The sequence below is a fragment of the Alternaria burnsii genome (genome assembly GCF_013036055.1).
Source record: "Alternaria burnsii strain CBS107.38 chromosome Unknown 705, whole genome shotgun sequence".
Lineage (NCBI taxonomy): Eukaryota > Fungi > Ascomycota > Dothideomycetes > Pleosporales > Pleosporaceae > Alternaria > Alternaria burnsii.
The window spans coordinates 1,283,634-1,302,868 of record NW_024066107.1 but is presented as its reverse complement, the minus strand read 5'-3'; the positions used below and the strand labels follow the sequence as shown (position 1 = coordinate 1,302,868).

The 19,235-nt window shown below is 53.0% G+C and overlaps 8 protein-coding genes across 8 annotated transcripts; 3 read left to right on the top strand and 5 right to left on the bottom strand.

Annotated features, from left to right (window-relative positions):
* Positions 1 to 541: 541 nt before the first annotated feature.
* On the bottom strand, positions 542 to 3,582 carry GT037_000478 (c2h2 transcription factor protein; the record flags this gene model as incomplete). Its single annotated transcript, XM_038925525.1, has 4 exons — positions 542 to 1,044; positions 1,096 to 2,139; positions 2,204 to 2,926; positions 2,976 to 3,582. 4 exons carry the CDS (start codon positions 3,580 to 3,582, stop codon positions 542 to 544), a joined length of 2,877 nt encoding a protein of 958 aa, XP_038791381.1.
* Positions 3,583 to 4,677: 1,095 nt separating this feature from the next.
* Positions 4,678 to 5,034, bottom strand: GT037_000477 (uncharacterized protein; the record flags this gene model as incomplete). Its single annotated transcript, XM_038925524.1, has 2 exons — positions 4,678 to 4,820; positions 4,932 to 5,034. The coding sequence occupies 2 exons, from the start codon at positions 5,032 to 5,034 to the stop codon at positions 4,678 to 4,680; spliced, it is 246 nt and encodes an 81-aa protein (XP_038791380.1).
* A 2,957-nt stretch (positions 5,035 to 7,991) lies between these two features.
* Positions 7,992 to 8,321, top strand: GT037_000476 (uncharacterized protein; the record flags this gene model as incomplete). Its single annotated transcript, XM_038925523.1, has 1 exon — positions 7,992 to 8,321. One exon carries the CDS (start codon positions 7,992 to 7,994, stop codon positions 8,319 to 8,321), a length of 330 nt encoding a protein of 109 aa, XP_038791379.1.
* A 129-nt stretch (positions 8,322 to 8,450) lies between these two features.
* GT037_000475 (nadh-ubiquinone oxidoreductase kd subunit precursor) lies at positions 8,451 to 9,277 on the bottom strand (the record flags this gene model as incomplete). Its single annotated transcript, XM_038925522.1, has 3 exons — positions 8,451 to 8,535; positions 8,584 to 8,688; positions 8,742 to 9,277. 3 exons carry the CDS (start codon positions 9,275 to 9,277, stop codon positions 8,451 to 8,453), a joined length of 726 nt encoding a protein of 241 aa, XP_038791378.1.
* A 313-nt stretch (positions 9,278 to 9,590) lies between these two features.
* GT037_000474 (thioredoxin-domain-containing protein) lies at positions 9,591 to 11,853 on the top strand (the record flags this gene model as incomplete). Its single annotated transcript, XM_038925521.1, has 3 exons — positions 9,591 to 9,793; positions 9,844 to 11,458; positions 11,506 to 11,853. 3 exons carry the CDS (start codon positions 9,591 to 9,593, stop codon positions 11,851 to 11,853), a joined length of 2,166 nt encoding a protein of 721 aa, XP_038791377.1.
* Positions 11,854 to 12,405: 552 nt separating this feature from the next.
* On the top strand, positions 12,406 to 13,004 carry GT037_000473 (cdc25 family phosphatase ibp1; the record flags this gene model as incomplete). Its single annotated transcript, XM_038925520.1, has 2 exons — positions 12,406 to 12,513; positions 12,582 to 13,004. The coding sequence occupies 2 exons, from the start codon at positions 12,406 to 12,408 to the stop codon at positions 13,002 to 13,004; spliced, it is 531 nt and encodes a 176-aa protein (XP_038791376.1).
* A 131-nt stretch (positions 13,005 to 13,135) lies between these two features.
* Positions 13,136 to 14,072, bottom strand: GT037_000472 (uncharacterized protein; the record flags this gene model as incomplete). Its single annotated transcript, XM_038925519.1, has 2 exons — positions 13,136 to 13,681; positions 13,731 to 14,072. 2 exons carry the CDS (start codon positions 14,070 to 14,072, stop codon positions 13,136 to 13,138), a joined length of 888 nt encoding a protein of 295 aa, XP_038791375.1.
* A 499-nt stretch (positions 14,073 to 14,571) lies between these two features.
* GT037_000471 (carbohydrate-binding module family 50 protein) lies at positions 14,572 to 19,016 on the bottom strand (the record flags this gene model as incomplete). Its single annotated transcript, XM_038925518.1, has 3 exons — positions 14,572 to 16,261; positions 16,325 to 16,843; positions 17,233 to 19,016. The coding sequence occupies 3 exons, from the start codon at positions 19,014 to 19,016 to the stop codon at positions 14,572 to 14,574; spliced, it is 3,993 nt and encodes a 1,330-aa protein (XP_038791374.1).
* Positions 19,017 to 19,235: the final 219 nt, after the last annotated feature.

Below are 19,235 nucleotides of genomic sequence, written 5' to 3'. Positions count from 1 at the left end.
CTCTAATCTATGCTTTCTCCTTTAAACAATAACACCTCGAAATGCAGTGAATGACGCGACAAACCCTTAAGGTTCAAGAAACAAGTTAACATATACACTGAAGCCAAATATGACCCACACGGTCTAATCTGCGCTGCACTCTCGTAAGGAATCCAGCCGATGGTCCCATGAAACTCTGCTCTGTGTTGTCGCCTGCATCTGGCGAGTTGTGTCTAATGCTTTTTTTGATGATAGGAAAGGAAATCGTAATTGCCGCCATATGTGGTCGTAACGCCTTACGTGCCAGTTGGTCGCAAGGTTGGCTCCGGAAACTCCGATGAGAATGCATAGCCCAGCTGAATTCGACTTCTGCTGGGTAAAACTGCGAAAATTTTGTTGCTCTAGTGATTTTGGTAGTTGATCGATGATGTAGACCTTGATGATATATTGTTGATACTTTGTAGTGGAGCTGTACTGTGGCATGAGTACCACGTTTGGCTTTCTGTTGGGTTTGATGCTTGATGACCGTTTCTGGTGATGGAATTGAAATGAGCAATAGCGCTCAGAGCTCGTCGAGGGGCGTGAAAAGACGTTTCATGTTAAGCGTCAAGTCGGCAATAGCGTAGTCGTCGGCGATAGCAACCATGTCCCCGATCTCGATGCCTTTCTGCGCGGAGTCTGATGCAATATAATGCCTAATCTGTTTCAGAAGATTGAATACATGTCGGCATCGAACATCGGGAGGTGCAGCCCAGTCCTCTGGTCGAGATTGCCGCAGGAAAGCCTGAGCTAGGAAGTAGAAGTGGATTCCGTCTCGGCAGAATCCACGGCGACGCTGGTTCTGTGGAAACTGAGTGGCGAGATCCTTGTCCCAGCACGTCTTCCATAGCTGGAGCGCACCGACCGTCGAACGAAGGTTGTTTTGAACTTGTTCGTTGACCCCATTGGGTGGTGTGGCTGGACTGTCGCCTTGAGATTGAGGCGTGCTTGTACCGCTTGAACACACTCGCTGAAGCAGCTGATGCTGAATGTTGTAGATTTGGGCATGAATCGCGTGAATGAGTACTGGAGACGATGTTAGAATGCTGTGTTCAAGTGAAAATAGTGGATACTTACTGAACTTTCCAAAGACATTAGTAGCCCGCTCAGGAAATTGACCCGGGCAGGCTCCATTGAGTACACACAATGCCTCACGCATCGCTAGTTGCTTTGCGCGTCTGCTCCCTGATTCGTTGCTCATTTGCGCCGATGATCCTCTTAGACCCAAAGCACTGGCGCATTCTTCTGAAGTCTTCGCTTCCCAAGCTGCGTCGTCTGCAGGCAAAGGCACTGTAATACTCTTGGCGTCAAATCTGGGCTGGGTATTGAAGAATATGGTGGAAGAGGCATCAATGAGGTAGATGTATGCTGCCAATCGAGTTCGTTTTTCGTTCTCGATCCAAGCTTTCCAGTTCCATGAGTCGACCTCGGCGCCTGTGACTGGTCCTGGCTGATGCAACGCGCTCGCGTTCGGGTTGTCAGAAGAAAGAGGTTGAAACAGTGCTGCGCAACGTGTAACGCTGGCCACCCCCCGAACCTCGTCTCGCACTTGCTGGCGTTGTTGTTGAGACCCGTGCCAGAGGAACTGGGAATGTAGAAGAACCAGTGCTTGAATCTCTTCGGTAGTCACTGTTAGCTCCTGATTCAAGTCGGCCATCTGGTGCGCTTGCGCTAATTCGTAGACGTGACTAGATTTGAGCATACTCTCCCGAACACGATCCATCAGCCATCGAACATCCGAGGGGCGCATTCGGTCAGAGTACACGGCGCCAACACAGCACATGGCCAGAACAAGCCCATGGTTGGCGGAAAACGGATCAAATGTTGCAACGTGTATCAAGGGCCAGTGTGATTGATAGTGTCTGTATTGGTGTAGGAATTCCTTTACGTTGTCGCCAGTCAAGATATTTTTCAGTCTTTCGTAGGCGTGCGCCTCGTCTGAGTGTTGATTTGGAAGCAGAGACGCATTCGGAAAGCAAAAGTTCAAAAGTGATCCTGCCAGAGCGTGCAGAGGATCAGACGTGGATTGGCCAATGAACCAGTTGTCAAGCATCGGGGAAGAGTCGGCCAAACCCGGAACATGCGAGTACAGTCCAAACAAAGTATCATGTGGTGTATCATCTGAGGTCTAAAAGTTCCGGTCAGAACTGGGCCGATTTTTGAAAGGTTGGGCCACCTGCCGTACTGGAATTATTCATATCGCCGTTGAACGATCCGTTCCGCCACAGTGAGCCATCCTGGCCGTTGGGCATGCCATCCACGTTGGGCAGGGTCGAGACTCCTCCGTAGGAAGCAGGGTCGGCAGCCTCGCTCTTGACGGTCATGCCATTCTGCGCCATCGAACCATTTGTAGAGGCGTGGTCATAGTTGTAGTGGGAGTTTGGATCGGATCCGTTTGCAGTAGGCTGGGGCTGCTGTTGCTGTTGTTGCGCGTAGCCATTGGGAACGCCATCCGGGCGGTAGTCGTTGAAGTTCATCCTGTTGTTCGCAAAGTCCATAGCCGACATGCTCCTGCGATGCGCGCTGTCCTCGACTCCGCTGCTGGGGCGCATCAAGCTGTTGGAACGAGATGTGCGCGCAGACATGGTCTGGTGATGGTTGGCAAGCGACGGTAGGCTGTCGTTGAAGCCATTGCCGCCCATCGCAGGCATCTGAGGCAAACCCATAGTATAACCTCCAGCATCAGCGTAAGACATAGAATTAGCACCAATGTGGTTAAGGTACGAGTTCTGGTCTGCGCCGCTGGGCTGCCTGTTCTTCTGCAAATGCTGCTGCGCGTGCTGGAGGTGGTTCGCGCCGGTTGGGTTGCCCCTTCGTATCGAGCACTTTTGGAAATGGCGCTTAAGGATATCACTTCGACTGAAGGTGTCCTTGCAAAGATGGCACTGGTAGGGTCGTTCACCGGTGTCTGTGGGATGTTAGAGGCGGAGTTTGATTGGATGTGAGATAAAACTTACGTCGCAGCAGGTGGCGCTTGAGATGCTTCAGATGCAGGTACGTCTTATTGCAGTGAGGACACTCATACTTGCCCTCGGCGTTCTTGGTAGCAGTAGTGGGCGTCTTGCCTGCAGCTGGCGCGGGCCTACCGGGGTGTGTAGGCAATACTCCACGACGACCTTGCTGGCCGACGACGTGCACAGGCTCCGGCTCCTGGTTGGGGAGCACAGGAGGGTGGGCGTACATGGACGCGTGTCCCAATCCTCCCATACCAGGAGGACCGCCTAGTTGGTGGCCGTTGGTATGCGCAGATGCTGTGGACAGCATAGGCGCCTGCGAATAGGCCGAAGACATAGGCAGGTACGAGCTCGGCGTGGGTTGGAGAGGTCGCAGCGGCGGGTGCTGCAGCGGTGGCATGGTGGAACTGCCATTGGCGGCAGAGGTCACAGGCGTGTGCGGCGGCTGGGGCGTGTGAGGGTTGCTATTGTGGCCGTACAACGGGTACTGGCCGCCACTCTGCAGAGGCGGCAGTGTGGGCAGCTGGTTTTGAGAGCCATTGTACTGCTGTTGGCCTATTGATGGGTAGTTGCTAAGGCCAGGTTGGCGGAAGCGATCTGTAGAGTCCATGATGAAGTTGTTGGTGGGTCGAGGGTGAGTGAAGTGATGGGGAAGGCGCGACCAATTGTTGATCGTAAAGGGACCATTCGACGGAGCTTAGAGCGGAGTAACGTCTGCAAGGCTGGCTAAGCACACCACGAGGCCGTTAGATGGACGTCGGGATGGAGTAACGATGGGCCACGAAGAAGCTTTACAGGTGGAGCCGTGTGGGGGACTGAGATGGCCAGTCGATACGCGTCGGCGGGTACTCCACGGATGGGTGGAAATAGGAGCCCGCTGTGGGTGAGTTCGAGAGAAGATGGGTAAGAGGGGCAACGGTGTGGAATTGGAAGAGGTGACCGGTGACGCTGAATTCTCGTAGCTGGACTAGCAAGAAAGTTGCGGCGGTGGTTTGCCTGGCTCGCGCGGCAATTCACGCGAAGGGACAAGGGACCTGCTGCAGATCGGCGGCCCACACACCCTTCAGCCTCAGCCGATTGATTGCGGATAGACCAAGTGGAGAGCTGTAAGCACGAGACAGGTACGGTAGACCCACGACAGGAGTGAGGTCTGTTGGGGAGCTTTGGGGGAGGGGAGAAGGTGGCTCGGGGTAGAGATAGCGGTCGGCGAAAAAAATATGCGAGTGCTGCTGGGAGAACTTCCGCTTTCCGCACCACGTAATTCCTGTTTTGTTTCCGCGCTGCTGAATGCCGGAGCTTGCCGGACGTTGATAGTGAGCAGATATGGCTTGAAAAGAATTATGTGGGTGGGTGATTTCTGCGAGGAGGCAGGGGAGGCGGCGGACGCGCAAGAGATTTCTCTGAACAAGGTCTTGTCGCGGCAAGCGCGTCGGGATGCCTGTGCAGCGACGTTACAGAATTTAGGGCGGGAGTAGTAGGTGAAGACAGTGGGAGAGATGCAGGACCATCTCGAGACCCCGACTACCTATTTCCGATGCACACGTGATCACGAACTTTTAGACTTTTCGCATACGTGATGTTCCCTACTGTGTGCACTGCATTGGAGCGCGTATGCACCGCCCGTTGGAAAAAACTATTACCAATGACGACAGCCGTTCGTGTACTAGCGGACGAGTATCCAATTGCATGCACATGCACAGATGCCTTAGAATCCCAGTCTACGCGCTGGCCGGGCCCTTGAATCGTGCGCACCTCCGAAGGGTGTATGGAAGCGTATCATGGCCCTCACAGCTGTGCCCCCGACCTCGTCCATTACCATGGTCCCAGGAGTTTCACCCACGCCACTGCCTAGCAATCGATAAGAGCAAGAGCCTCATTCTACATACTACGGTTGCCTGCCCCCGTCTTTGGCTGTTTCGAAGCTCATTTCCCAGACCCTGTAGTTCCCGTGGTGCGTACCAGTTGCTCGTACGTACCGTCGGCGCACCCTTAGTCTGAGTGACTTGTCAGAGCCACCGGATCGGTAAGGCCAGCGAGCCAGGAGCGCAAGCAAGCAACTCATCCGAGCATCGACCCGACAAAGGCCGAGCTTCACTTCGCGTTGGCGGCTGTGGCTTGCTGGGGTGTTATATCCGTCTATGAAACCAAGCGCGTCCGGTGAGCTCCATGGATGTTTCTGCGTCGCTCATCCAGCGTTTCCCATTGTCGCAGCACTCTGCTCGCCATCTCTCAAATGCTGGGACACGGGCGGGAGCGGATGGGGCAGAGGCATCTGGCAACCGCCGAGCTTGAGGTAAAAAGTTTCGTGAGCGTGACGTATGGCTGACCGGAAGCGGTCTAGCGTGCAACTAGGATTCCTAGACGGCAGATTGCAACGGCGTCCGCTAAATCTTCGGCTCGCCAGATCCTTCGGCTGTGCAACCCTCGAATGAAACCTCACGTCTTGAAACAGCTCTTCGAGAAGGATGCACTGGAAGGTCGAGGCGCCGGGGCATTCAAATCGAAACAACACATGCTGCAGCTCTACAGATAACTGCAATGCGCGACTTGTTGGCCGTGATCGCCCTAAGGCGAATCTTGTTGAATACCTCTCGTCCAGTCAGCTTACGTATCGCGACTTGTGACGCCGCTAGCGTCCTCTATCACGATGCCGCTCGGCCTCGTAGCTGACGGCCACTGACACTCAAAGCGGCATTCCGGATGCTGGTGCTGACTCGATTACACGCTCCAGAAGTGACACGCATCCAATGCTTGCCAACTCACTTCCTTCATAATTGTCCTGGCATCTGGCTATTCCACTCTTGTGCTGCCGTGCATATCCTGCATCCGTCTGCCTCTTCCCCAACGCGTAACATATTGTCAAGAGCTTCGTGTGCACAAAGGCCCTCCCGCGGTCTTCGCTTGAGAGCATCCGATCTTTGCGTTGCATGCTTGGCAAAGTACAACGCGACCTTTTGCGGAAGAAATTGCCGAGGCTTGCCAGCGACTGCACGGCGAGATGGTTGCAGAGAAATTTTCCGCGGCAAGCGGCATGCTGTCACAATGACTGATTGCGCGATACGTATGGTTGAAGTCAGACGGACGCCCTGACTTACCAGAGGGCCGTTAGATCCAGATGAACCCAACCCCACGTGTTGTACACTATCCCACATCGCTCTTGTGTATCAGAACTTCCGGCATGCCAGCATTTCTTGCAGCTTGCGCCAGGCCGCCGACGCGGCACCGTGCGCGCAATCGCTCTCAGGGTTCCGACGATACCGCTAGGCGTGCTAGGTGGCCGCAAAAACCCTCTCCGTACGCGCAATGCTCATGAAATACTCGCACTGCGAATACACTCTGCATCGTGGAAGTTGGAATAAGCTCCAGTCCCACTTGCGGTTGCGCTCCCGAATCTGGGTGTGGATGATACCCGAAGGTGGGCATCAAAGTGGGCTGTCCGCTTGACGCGCTGCAGTGATTCCCAAGACGGCAAGACCAGCGACATACAGGCGGGATGTCTATGTCGTGCAGCAGGCTCTGACCCGCCAGGCGCGTCGTGGCTTGATCATCATGCACAGGATGAGTTTCAACATCCTGTCTTGTGAGGTCACGCCGCCGAGAGAAAGACCGGTGAGGCGTTGGGACAGGCCTCCGACGTCGAGATAGCGTGTTGGCCAAGTCATGGACGGGGGCCTTTGACCGGACGAATATGGTACTGTCCGCCGACTGGTGCAAGCGGATGTGCAGTTCCGATGCAAAGAAGGGCTTGGCTACGAGGTGCCTCCGACTCGTTACGAAGACAGTCCTAAAGGAGCAAGGCGACGTTTGGTACGCACCAAGGCGATGCTTCTAGCTGATACACGATAGTGAGATCATCGTGGTGTGTCTGGTAAGCTCCACAGCGATACCGCCGTTGTAGATATGCTTTTGCTCGTTAGTGCGACCTCGCACGAACGGCGGTACAATGCGGTACGCGCTCTGACATTGATCCCGTCTCTTTGTCTCGTCATAACTGCCAATGGGGCGATTCGTGTGATTCAGCTTGAGAGAGCCATTCAACGGATGGTGTTGAGCTTTGGGGCGTGCCAGAGAAATTGTTTGACAAATTAGGTACGACGAGCCATTGTATGCTCAAGGTCATGGCTGTCTTTTTTGAGGTACCGTAACACCGCATCATGGCATGCAAAAGGGTACCAAGCAAGAAGGAACGCGGTATAAGTTGCAATGGTGTACTTGCCTTGAATATCTATCTTATATCGGAAAGTTGGAAATAATTGCGGAGACGCATACCTGGGTCTAAGTATACTGGGTTGCGCTTCCTCCGACAGGGCTGTAAGCACTCAGTTTTCGGGCAGCAACACAACTAGTACTATGTGGTAATAGTCTACAATTCTCATCGTCATGTGATAAGAGGAGGTAGTGATTGCCATCTATTGAATATGTCGACCTTGACGTCAGAGTTCTTGCGCGGCTTGACGGCGGCCTTACAGCATCCTATACTCTTGCTGTGGTGATTCAACGTCAACTACACTACCAATACACTGAGCAGAGCGGGATAAAATTTGTTTTCTGCTTCCCTGCAGCGGGAGCAACAATATGCTACTGCATATGGTGATCGTAGTGTTGCAACGATCTCGCATTTTGTGGTCCTCTCGGGCATGCTAAAAATCTTCCAAAAAGCACAACTACAGATGTGCGTCACGCGCAACCATACTCTAAGTGATCTGAGATACTGCTGTCTGGTGCTGTTCTTTCTAGTATACTTTTACCTGTCAGCGTTTGGTGATGTGTGAGATACGATTTTTTGTATGTTTGTGGTAGACCTTTCTAGAAGCAAAAACGGAAGTTTCTTCGAACATCGTAGCAGACATTGAGAGTACACATGAACCAAGTGCCAACTTTCTTACCCCATCGAGAAAACCCATGAAATCAATGAGAGCAGTATCACAAGCCTTGCGCACACGCTCCACTACGACTTTACAGACTCCACGAATACTTAATACTCGTGTCCCCCACAACATCCACTCACCAACTCGCGCCATGTCAGACTTCACCAATTCCGTCAACCAGGCAACCCCACAGAACTCCCAGGGCCAAGAAGCATCGGAATCGAACAAGACTCCACTACCTCTTCCAGCACCTACAGCAGAAGATGGTGTCACGCAAGTCAATGTTGGTGGTCAAGCGGTAAAGCTAGACCACATGGGTCCTCTGGTAGTCAACAAAGATGGCACCCTGTCGCGAATTTCAAACTGGAATGAAATGGCGGATATTGAAAAGCAGAACACGCTGAGGATCCTGGTCAAGCGGAACCAATTGAGGACAGAAGCTTTGAAGGAGCAACAGGGAGGAAAGGGAGGGGGAGCTTAAGTTCATAGGGACGTCACAGATGGAAAGCACATATATCTTGTAGGGTAGCGGAATGGTGATGGAGCCTCACATGCACAAATATAATGTTTGTTCTTCTACTATCTACATGCTTTGGTGGGCGACGCGAGTCTATGGCTTCTGTGTCTTTGTGTGTGTCATGCGCTCAAAGTAAGACCATTGGCCTTCTGGCGCAGGCTCCTCGAGTGGCTCCCAACTGCGGCATGTTAGCTGTAGTCCAACACTAATGATAGATGTTACGTACACCTTGGCCTCGGTCATGACGTCGACGAGCTTGTGCTCGCCCTCAGCGACCTGAATGACTTCTTCAATCAGGCCCGCGCCAAGTCTGCTCTCAAGGTCGGAAATACTATACTAGTCAGTGATGGAGTCGCCACCCGTTGCGGCTTGGTGAAGACATACGCTTCGGCAGTGTACTGCGGCTCGGGGTCAAACTTGATATCGTTCATCACCCGCTCAGGTGTGTAGTTGACGTCGCCCTTCATCTTCCTCGCATGGGGCAGTCGCTCTTTGGACGAACGAATACCCTCGGGGAACGTCTCGATCTTCTCTCCATCCCACTCGGCTGCTTTTGACCGCTCGTCAACCTCAGCCTGGTTTGGGATTACGATGGTTTGTCCGGCTGATGTGTCGAGGACCTGGTATCTGGTTGGGTCGTCGCTAACTTGCATGGCGATCTTTTGCTGCCACTCGTCCCATCCCGCTGGCTTGGACTGCTCGATGATGGCAAGACGGTGCTTTGTAAGGGCCTCGGTTGACTGGCGGTATACGGATGATTCGGGAATCTTCTTGAGCTTGTCAAGAGTCGAGTGGTAGTGGTAGAGCAGCGCGGAGCGCGGCGACGGGTGGGTAAGGAGCCCTGTGAGACCCGTGGGAGTGCCGGCCTCAAGGAACTGGCCAGGCTTGACGCTGGCGAGGAGACGTGCAGCTGCCCTCATGTTGGCGGGAGTGTCGAGTGTGGGGTTGGGGCGCAATTGGTGCTTGACGGTGGTGATGCCGTCAGGACGAAGATGCGCCCGCCAAGCGATATGCAGCCGGAGCGGCGATCCCTGGCTAGCAATGTTCAGGGACACGAATACCCTCACTTGCGCGCGACAACCCCCCGCCACGCCTTGTGATAGCCAGGTTGCGTGTAATTTCTACAAGCCCTAGTCGCATTCACTTCCAAGCCTGATATATAATACCGATCTTATTCCTCTCTAGAGGACCGCTGCCTCGCACGAGCAGCCCGCCCCCTCCGCCGCCGCAACGATGCGCTCCATGATATATTCCCTCCTGTCGCTGGCGACGTTTACTTCTACATTTGCGGCAGAGACCCCGACTGCCCAGGCGACGGCTAAGAAGGATGACTGGGACGACAAGACGCCAGACACGATATTTAATGGCGAGACAGTGCCTCCCATGATAGAACTTGGGCCGAAAACGATAGACACTGAGATCAGCAAAGGCAACTGGTACGAAAGGAGACATGTTCATCCTGGAAATAATGCTAACGACACCATAGGATAGTCGAGTTCTTCTCCCCCTACTGCAGCCACTGCATGCACTTCAAGCCAACCTACCAAACCACCTACGAGTTCTACTACACCTCGAAACCCTTCCTCTCCAAAGACGAGCCCGAAGGCGACTCCCTAAACTCCTTCACGCGCTACTATGACTTCAAATTTGCCAAGGTTGACTGTGTCGCCTACGCTGATGTCTGCAAAAAGCACAACATTCAGAGCTACCCTACCATGGTCTACTTCCAAGACGGAAAGGAGTCGGAGAGAGAGACGGGCTCCAAAGACATCAAGGGCATGAGCTCCTGGGTTGAGAGACTCCTGGAGACTCTGCGACCCGGTACACGCAAAGAGGGTGGCCCCAAACTGCCAAAGGTTGGTGCAACATCCGTAGAGACCGGCCCAGACACAGAGGAAGCTGTCAAGGAAGAGAAGAAAGAGGCGGCTCAAGACAAGAAAGAAGATGAGAAAGCTGCAAGCCCGGCCACCAACCTGACCCCATCCGCCACACCCTCTCTCACCAAGACGACCAAGGCCGCTCCCGCAAAGACCGAACCCACCTCGAACGCGAACCCATCTGGCACCGTCGAGCCCCTCACCGCCGAGACGTTTGAGAAACTTGTTACAGACACACGCGATCCCTGGTTCATCAAATTCTACGCGCCATGGTGCCATCACTGCCAGGCTCTTGCGCCGACATGGGCAAACCTCGCGCGCCAGATGAAGGGAAAGCTAAACGTTGGAGAGGTCAACTGCGATGTAGAGAAGAAGTTATGCAAGGCAGCTGGCGTTCGAGGCTACCCAACCATGCTCTTCTTCCAAGGCGGCGAGCGTATCGAGTACTCGGGTCTCCGTGGGCTTGGCGATCTGTTGGATTATGCAGAGAAGGCTTCAGCTGTTGGTGCTGGAGTACGTGATGTAAATGCCGAGGAGTTTAAAAAGATGGAAGAGACTGAAGAGGTCATCTTTACCTATTTCTACGATCACGCGACCACATCCGAGGATTTTCAAGCGCTAGAGCGACTTCCTCTCAGCCTTGTCGGTCGCGCAAAATTGGTCAAGACAAATGACAAGGAGCTGTTTGACCGCTTCAAGATTTCAACATGGCCGAGACTGATGGTGTCAAGAGACGGAAAACCTACGTACTACCCACCTAGGACACCTTTCGAGATGCGTGATGTCAAGAAAGTCCTTAGCTGGATGAAGTCTGTCTGGTTGCCTATCGTCCCCGAGATGACGTCTTCCAATGCTCGCGAGATTATGGAAGGCAAATTTGTCGTTCTAGGTATACTGAATCGCGACCGTTCCGACGAATTCATCCTCTCTAAGCGTGAGTTGAAGAGCGCAGCAATCGAATGGATCGATAAGCAGGAGACCGCCTTCCAGCTAGAGCGACAGGAGCTCCGCGATGCTAAGCAACTCCGCATTGAAGAGGCTGAAGACAAGGACAATCAGCGAGCACTTAGGGATGCCAAGTCTATCCGCATCAACATGGATGACATCCCGCGCACTCAGGTTGGTTTCGCGTGGGTCGACGGTATCTTCTGGGAACGCTGGATCCGGACTACATACGGTGTCGATGTCAAGGATGGCGAGAGCGTTATCATCAACGATGAAGATGTAAGTCACCAAAACCGGTCCTATATGAAACCTGCTAACATACGCAGAACCGCCGTTACTGGGATAGCACCATCTCTGGTGAACCTATTCGTCTCTCTCGCGCAGCAATCCTTGAGACCATCAAAATGGTCACTTCAAACCCTCCCAAGATCGCGGCCAAGTCTACCACTGGTCGCATTGCTGGCATGTGGCTGTCGATTCGCCACTTTGTCAACAACCACCCTTTCATCTCCCTCGGCATGTTTGTGGGTTTCTTTACTGCGGCTACATTGTTTGGCAACAGCAGACGAAGGAGACAGTTTGGCAGTACCGGCGCGTACTTTCAACTGGGAGAGAAGGACGGGCTACTAGGCAGCATGGGTAATGGCAACTTTGGAGGCGCGAAACATGACTAAGCTTCGAGACAAGATTATAGGATGACCCTTGGGGTTTTGGCGTTCGCTTCGGTGTGTATCATAGCTTTGGTTGCATGGTTTTGAGCGATAACATTTATTCATTCTGCACCATGTACCAATACGACTTGTTGTTATCAGCATGCCTTGGATTCTGACACCCGAAACGTTTCCCCTGCTTATGCCTAGGCGATATCACGACATTTCCAAGCCTTTGACGTGCTGCGTAAAGCCACATTGGAGTCTAGAGCATATACTATGGCATGTCACTTGCAGTTGCCCATTGGGTGGAGAACACACGTGTCTACGCGACGTAGCTCCCCACGCGTACCCCACTACCCCTCCAAACTACTTTCACTCATTCTACGCATTGTGACTCGGGTACACATACCGCACCTTCTTGATACATCAAAGACACTCGCTCACGATACTACAAACTCCAATCTGTATTCTCTCAGGATTTTACGCGCAGGAAAACCTGCCCACCAAATCTCTGCCACTGCGCACCCATATCCTTTCTTCATCCGTCCATTACCTCATCCCACCACTCGCACAATGTCGACTATATCTCTCTCAGACTTGGAGTTCGTAACCCGCGAATCACTCGCTAGCGACTTCAAATCGTCAGGTTCTGCGTTACCTCCCAACACCGCAGTAGTTGACGTAAGAAAACCCTTCCTCCAACAAACCTGCCTCAGGAACCACAACACTAACACCTTTTCGCAATCTAGGTACGAGACAGCGATCACGTTGGTGGCCACATCAAAGGCTCAACCTGGGTTCCTTCCTCGCAACTCGACTACAAAACTCCTGAGCTCATCCGCACACTACAAGACAAGCAAGTCGTCATCTTCCACTGCGCGTTATCGCAGCAACGGGGACCTAGTGCCGCACTACGATACTTGAGGGAGAAGGAAAGACTGGATCCTGGTTCGGTGATAGAGTCAAAGGGTGAGATCAAGGAGCAGAGTGAGGCTGTGGAGAAGGAGGGAGAGGGAGAGCAGAAGGGGCCTAGTGGTACGCAGATCAAGAAACAAAAGGTTTACGTCCTACAAGGCGGGTTCACGATGTGGCAGGAGAAATATGGGCAGGACAAGGATTTGACGGAGGGGTATCAAAAGGATATTTGGGAGTTTGGCACACCGGATCATTAGATGTGAAGAACTGAACACATCAAGGTGAGAGGCTTAGCCGTGATATTCTGTTTGCACTACTCAGCAATGGCTACGGCACTTCCACCCCAGTATCCCACTGTTGAAAACCTACAACATTGAATTCTCCACACTCAGCACCCTTTGCTCTTCCCTTGATCCTCAACCAAACCCTTGTAATTCTCCCTCTCATACTCCATAATAGCCTCCACCTTCTTCGCACTAGCACTGCTCTTGTCAAATCGATATCCCACCCACTCCTTGACTAATCTCCTCGCGAGTTCAATTCCAACAACTCGCTCACCCATGCATAGCACTTGTGCGTCGTTGGACAGAATCGCACGTTCTACCGAGAAGCTATCGTGTGCTGTCACAGCCCTGATACCAGGCACTTTGTTCGCCGAGATGGCCACACCAAGACCGGTGCCACAGATGAGGACCGCACGATCTGCTTTGCCCTCTGCGACGAGTTTGGCGGCATCGACGGCGATATGTGGGTACGCTGTTTTGTCGCTGTTTTCGGGGACGCCGACGTCGGTTACGGAGGCAATGCGGGAATCGGCTTCTAGGTCTTTGATGATGGCCTTTTTGTACGAGACGCCCGCATCGTCGCAGCCAATGGCTATACGGAGAGGCTGCTGGTCCGCTGACATGTTGCTTTTTGGAGAGATCTCAAAGCTCTGAAGTGTCGTATTTCCTCTCAATATTCCTTCTCTTCGTTTTACTAACGATGTTCAATCGACTCTTCTCCCTGTCTTCGTCGTCTGTGTCCTGATTTCGTCTAGAAGTACCACCACTTCGTCTTTCGGTTCTAGTTGTCGAATATGATATTTCTCCTTCCGCAGACTTGACTTTTCTTCCGTCAATAACCTCGTTAACAGCTCGATGAACAGTCTTCTCAAACGGCCTCGTCACGTAACTCAAATCCGTGTGTCCGCGAGTGGGCCCTTTGCTTTCCAAGACTTTAACTCTGTCTACACCGTCCTTGTTGTGGTCTTCGACTTTTTGGTATACGTGGTCTGCGTCAGTGTCGAGGTTTAGAGAGAACAAGGCGCGCTTGGGAGGGGTCATTATGGGCGGGCTGGGTAGGCGAGAATCTTTTATACGATTTGGCAGAAAGGCAATATGCAAGGGCAAGGCGTCTGGGCGGCGATTTCGGATGAATGAGGGGTTAAACAGACGACCCTTCGAGGGAGTGGAATGCTGGAGATGCGGGATGCGGGGATCGGGAGTGCCGAATGCGGTATACCGATGGGTAGAAGTGTGAGGCTTGTGGCCTCGATGCGAGATGGCGACGGGACGAGGTATACCGGTCTCGGGGTTGTGAGGCCGAAGTTTTTGTCTCGGTGGTTGTTCCGAGTGTTGAAAGTGATGGTCGTGGTTTCCGCATTCCAACACGTTCAATAACTTGTTGGCATGCCAAGATGTGCCAACGGGTTACGTCACATTACATTTCAGAATCTACACGCTTTAGCTGGCACTTGAATGATGCTCTCGGATGGTCAAAGCTATTTAAGTATCTTAAAATCCATGTGTCGTTTTTCGAATTTGTGTTTTTTCCTGTTCAACACTATTTCTTCTCTTCGAACAAATCCTTCTCAACCATCTGCCTACAAATTGGGTGGTAAAACTCCTTGTTCTTCTCAAATGTGCTGACAGCCAGATCACGATCCGCCTCGTTTAACAACCTGAACATGGGTCGCACAAACTTCATACGACCAATCTTGCCTAGCAAAGTCGCTGCTGGCTCGTACGTCTCTTGTGCCTTGGCCATGAGTCCGATACTCAGGTAGCGTGATAGAACTTCAATGTTCTGGGTGTCGTTGTAGCCATACGTTGCGCCTAGCAAGTGAATTTGGTCGGCTGAGAACTTGGAAGCGAAGTTTTGGAGTTTTTCGAGGAAGACAACCGACTGGTTAGATACCCAGCCTCCAATATCTGAAGCTTGGGGCTTGAAGTCTCCGGATTCGGAAGAAACTAGGCTTTGCCACTTGTCTGCAAGCTCATAGCAACTCTCGACCATAGTCTGATCAAAGTCTGGCTTCACAGGATAACCGGGCGCGTAGAAGAGTTTATCCCAGTCAAAGTCATCAAGCTTCTTCTTGCTCTCAGCATCCTTCTCGAAGAACTCTATCAGACAGCTCTTGAAGTCGTATGAATCGACTGACTTGAACTTGAAGGTGTCGAAATAGTGTGGGATGAAGGAATCCCACTTGTCCTTTCCAAGAAGCAGTTCAAACTGGTAAAGAGCATGGAAACCTTTCTCGTAAGGTATGGAGGAGAATGCGTCATCTGGATCTTGACCCTTGAGATCGAGAACGAGCTTAGTGTAGGGGTGGTCTGCGCCATAGTTCTCGATGCTTTGCTCCAGAGCTTTCCAGCCGATGATAGCAGAGAAATGGCGATGCGCCTCTCCGTGAATGGCAGCGGCAATTCTACGTTCAAGGTAGGTGGTCCAGCCTTCGTTCAGCCAGAAGTGCTCCCAGCTCGCTGCGCTGACAAGGTTACCAGACCACGAATGAGACAGCTCGTGTGCGATGACGTCGACGTTTTGCTTGTCACCAGAGATGATGGAAGGAGTAGCGTAGGTCCAGACTGGGTTCTCCATGCCGCCGTACGGGAATGATGGTGGCAGAATGAGTACATTGTATTGTCCCCATTGGTACGCGGGTGAGACAATCGATTCGAGTGCCTTCATGAAGGGTTCGATTTCGCCGTCAAGTTCATCTTTGCACGCAAGGAGCTCTTCGGGTCCGGACCATACCGTACTGCGGGGGCCAATGCTTGCGCACGCTAGATCTCCACTCGCAACAGCGAAAAGGTACACTGTCATCGGGACCTTTTGTTCAAACGTGTATTTCATGGTGCCGCTCTCGCCGTCCTTCTTCGCAGGTAGATAGTCACTGGCTCCAGTAGGTAGACCCGAGGCAAGCACCGGTAGCGGCGAGCGTAGGGCAAAGCTGAAAGTTGACTTGACATCCGGAGTATCCTGGCAAGGGAAGACAGACCGTGCATGGATGGCCTGGCATTGCGAAAACATGTACGGGTGCTTTTTGTTCGAGGTTTGAGCTGGCGTCATCCACTGAAGTGCGGTGCACTTGTCGGTAGTAGCGACCTTGATCTCAACATCGACAGTCTTGCCTTTGGGAACCTTGGATGGAAGCGTAATGGTAAGAGGACTGCCATAGGGCTCCACACGATCGCCAACGTTGAACTTGACACTTTTACCCTCGACTTCTACGACGGAGATGTCAAGGAAGCTATGCCACAGTCAGTGAGCTCCTCAATCGATTCTGCTACCCTTTTGTATCTCAAATGCATACCTGCTATCCAATACAACATCTTTCACCTCCTCATCCGTCAGACTCTCCAACGTCAACACTACACTTCCAAACAACCGCTTCTTCTGGAAATCGATATCAAAATCGACACTCGTATGCCTGGTCACAAAGTTGTGATAGTTAGACAAGGTGTTTGGGTCCCTTGGGGTGCGGATCTCAATATTAGGATCCGCCATTGGTTTTGTAACCATAGCGGCGGGGGAGCGATGCATCGTGGCGAACGTTGCTGCTCTCGTAACTGATGGCGTAGGAGTCTGGTTCGACTTTGTAGCTTGGTAGATGGTTCGTCTCCCACTCAGAGCTTGTTGTAGTGCAAGACGAGCGTTCAGTGCAAGGAATGTTGCAGGTGATCGTGTGGTAAGGTATCGTCGGAGTGGAGTAGACTCATATGCCGATCCATGCCGCAGCAAAGCAGATGACCTGCCTAATGCACTTCTGGCGGACATGTAGGGATCTCGCACCCACAATTTAGATGGATAGAAGAAATGACCCGCACAGTATCTAGGGAACGGCGGTGCCAAGGGTCACCACCTGCGTCTTTCGTTTAGCTCATCACTGATGTGGAGGCGCACGGCCTTCGGCGATCCGATGAGAAACTTGTAGTTCTTCCGGACTGTCTTCGCAACCAAGCTTTCGAGGGGCAAGGTTAGGCACAGAAACAAAATCACCAAGGCGTGCAAATGAGAACTCTGTACATGTGAAGGATATATTGCAGATGCCCAAAAATGCCCAATTGCCTCGATGCCACGAAGCAAGCTATCATACTATGCACGCATATAGCTATTAATACCGTTGACACCTAATTCAATAATGCTGTCTAATCCTTCTTGCTACTGTCACCCTTTCGTGTCCTGTCTCTCAGGACGAGGTTGATATCTGGTCGTGCTGACTGATATTGCTGTGCTGGTCTTGATACCGAGCGCTCGTTCGTCGATGCAAGCGTCTCTTCCGCCCTCGATCTGCCCCTGTCCCTTTCACCATCTCCCATCTCAAAAGCATCATCTTGGAGCTCTATGAGATCACCCAGATCGCCGCCGACAGCTCCTACGACAGGCACGGCACTGCGTTTCCCCTGTCCGGGTGTACCTGGCTCATTCAAAAGCTTCTGTGCTTGTGTACCAACTTTTCTCACCCATCCTTCTATAGCACCTCCAAGCTCTTGAAAATCCAAGCCGCTACCGCTGAGCGGTGTGACAGCACCGGATCCGCCGTACTGACTCGACGTCCCGGTACCTGCGTCCAACAGGCCTGGTGCCCACGGTGTGAAGTATTCCTGACCGGGTGGGGGCGCCATGTTGGGCAGGTACTGACCAAACTTTTTGTTCAGACCATCCTGCGCAGGCCCAGGGCTCCGCACGTTTCTGCCCATTGTACCGACACCTCCTGGGCCGTGCAGACCCCATGCTTTGCCTGATGTGCTCCTTTGGCGGCTGTGGGCTGAGGCAGATGACAGATTGCTCGACGCACGGGGTCGAACAGACTGCGAGGGAGAGCTGGTATGTGGATTCGTGGACGTGGAGGAGCGCGGAAGGTCGACGGATGCACGAGGTGTTGATGCGTCGGAGTACGCGAGGGACTTCCGCCGAGCGGGTGGGAAGAAGCCAAGTGCTCTGCGTGGCATGCGGCCGATCTGTGTGGGCTGTTTATCATTAGGGAGGAGCACCCATGAATCATGTTTCCATGGGGTTTCCGCATCGGAGGGGACTGAATTGCTCTCTTGGTCTTTCTTTTTCGGTGTGGTCCAGCCATCAGGCAGACCTTGAGTATCTGGAACTGGGGCCTTGGAACTCGAACCATCACCATACTCTCCCAATAGTAGGTCTTCAGCAGGAAGAGCATCCGGGCCCTGAACTGGCCTTCCCTTTACGCCACAAGCATCTACTGGTAGCACCACCTGCTTCTTAAACTGTATGCTATCGTTCGGCCACATACGATTGGCTTTGCGTAATACAGCTTGCTCGCAGTTGAATTTGATGCTGAGTCCAGCCAGTGTGTCCTGCGGCCGAACGTGGTGGATGTATACGAGTGCATCTCGGTCGTCGTTCTCACTGGGAGGTGCGGACGCGCTAAGTCGTTCATCCGAATTCCTGCGCTTTATACGGCCAACAGAGTCGGGAACCAGATGCTCGCCAGCGGTCAACAGGTCTTTCCGCTTCATTGCTCTGACCATGGCCTCTCTTTCTTCGTGTGTTCCAGCCCCAACATGCGAGCCTGCGCCTGCCGGGCCCCATTGTTTCGGCGGTGGTGCGCTCGTAGACGTACGTCGCCCATGACCCGGTTTTGTGCGCCTGCGAGTGTTTCCGGAGTCGCCTGGGGTACCGTCGCTAGCCAGGACGGTAGCGGCAATACCCTGGATTGCCGCCAAAGAGTTGCCCCATAGTCCAGAGAGTGTTTGCGAGGGCGATTTCGGGGTCGAGGTGCCGGAAGATCTCTGGAAGGACGATGACGGTGCGGAAGTGACGTTCAGACGCGAGGAGGAAGCGCCGCCTGTGCGTGCATTTGGGGTAGGAGATGTGTTCCGCGAGGCTAACCTTGACGTGGCCCTGCTCGATCCGCTCTCATTCCCGTCGGTTGCATATATGTCATCTTCTACGGAGATCAATCTTCGGGTTCGTGGGCGCAGTGTCGAGTTGCTCTTGGATGTCGACAGCGAGGAGCCATTGGAGGGGTTCATGGCATGCGGACGCCAGGCGGAGTGGGCAAAGGTGGTGCTGCATAAGCCAAACGATTGGAGTGGTCGGGAAGCCGCATGACATGGGGTTACGGCAACATTGCGTGAACGTCAGGAGCAAAGGCGGAGGCGCAATGGGGAGGTGGATGCTCGGATATCGTGAGGGTTCAATAGCTGGGGCAGGAAGCTACGTAACCCCGAGTGCTCCCCCTTCAGTCAAGC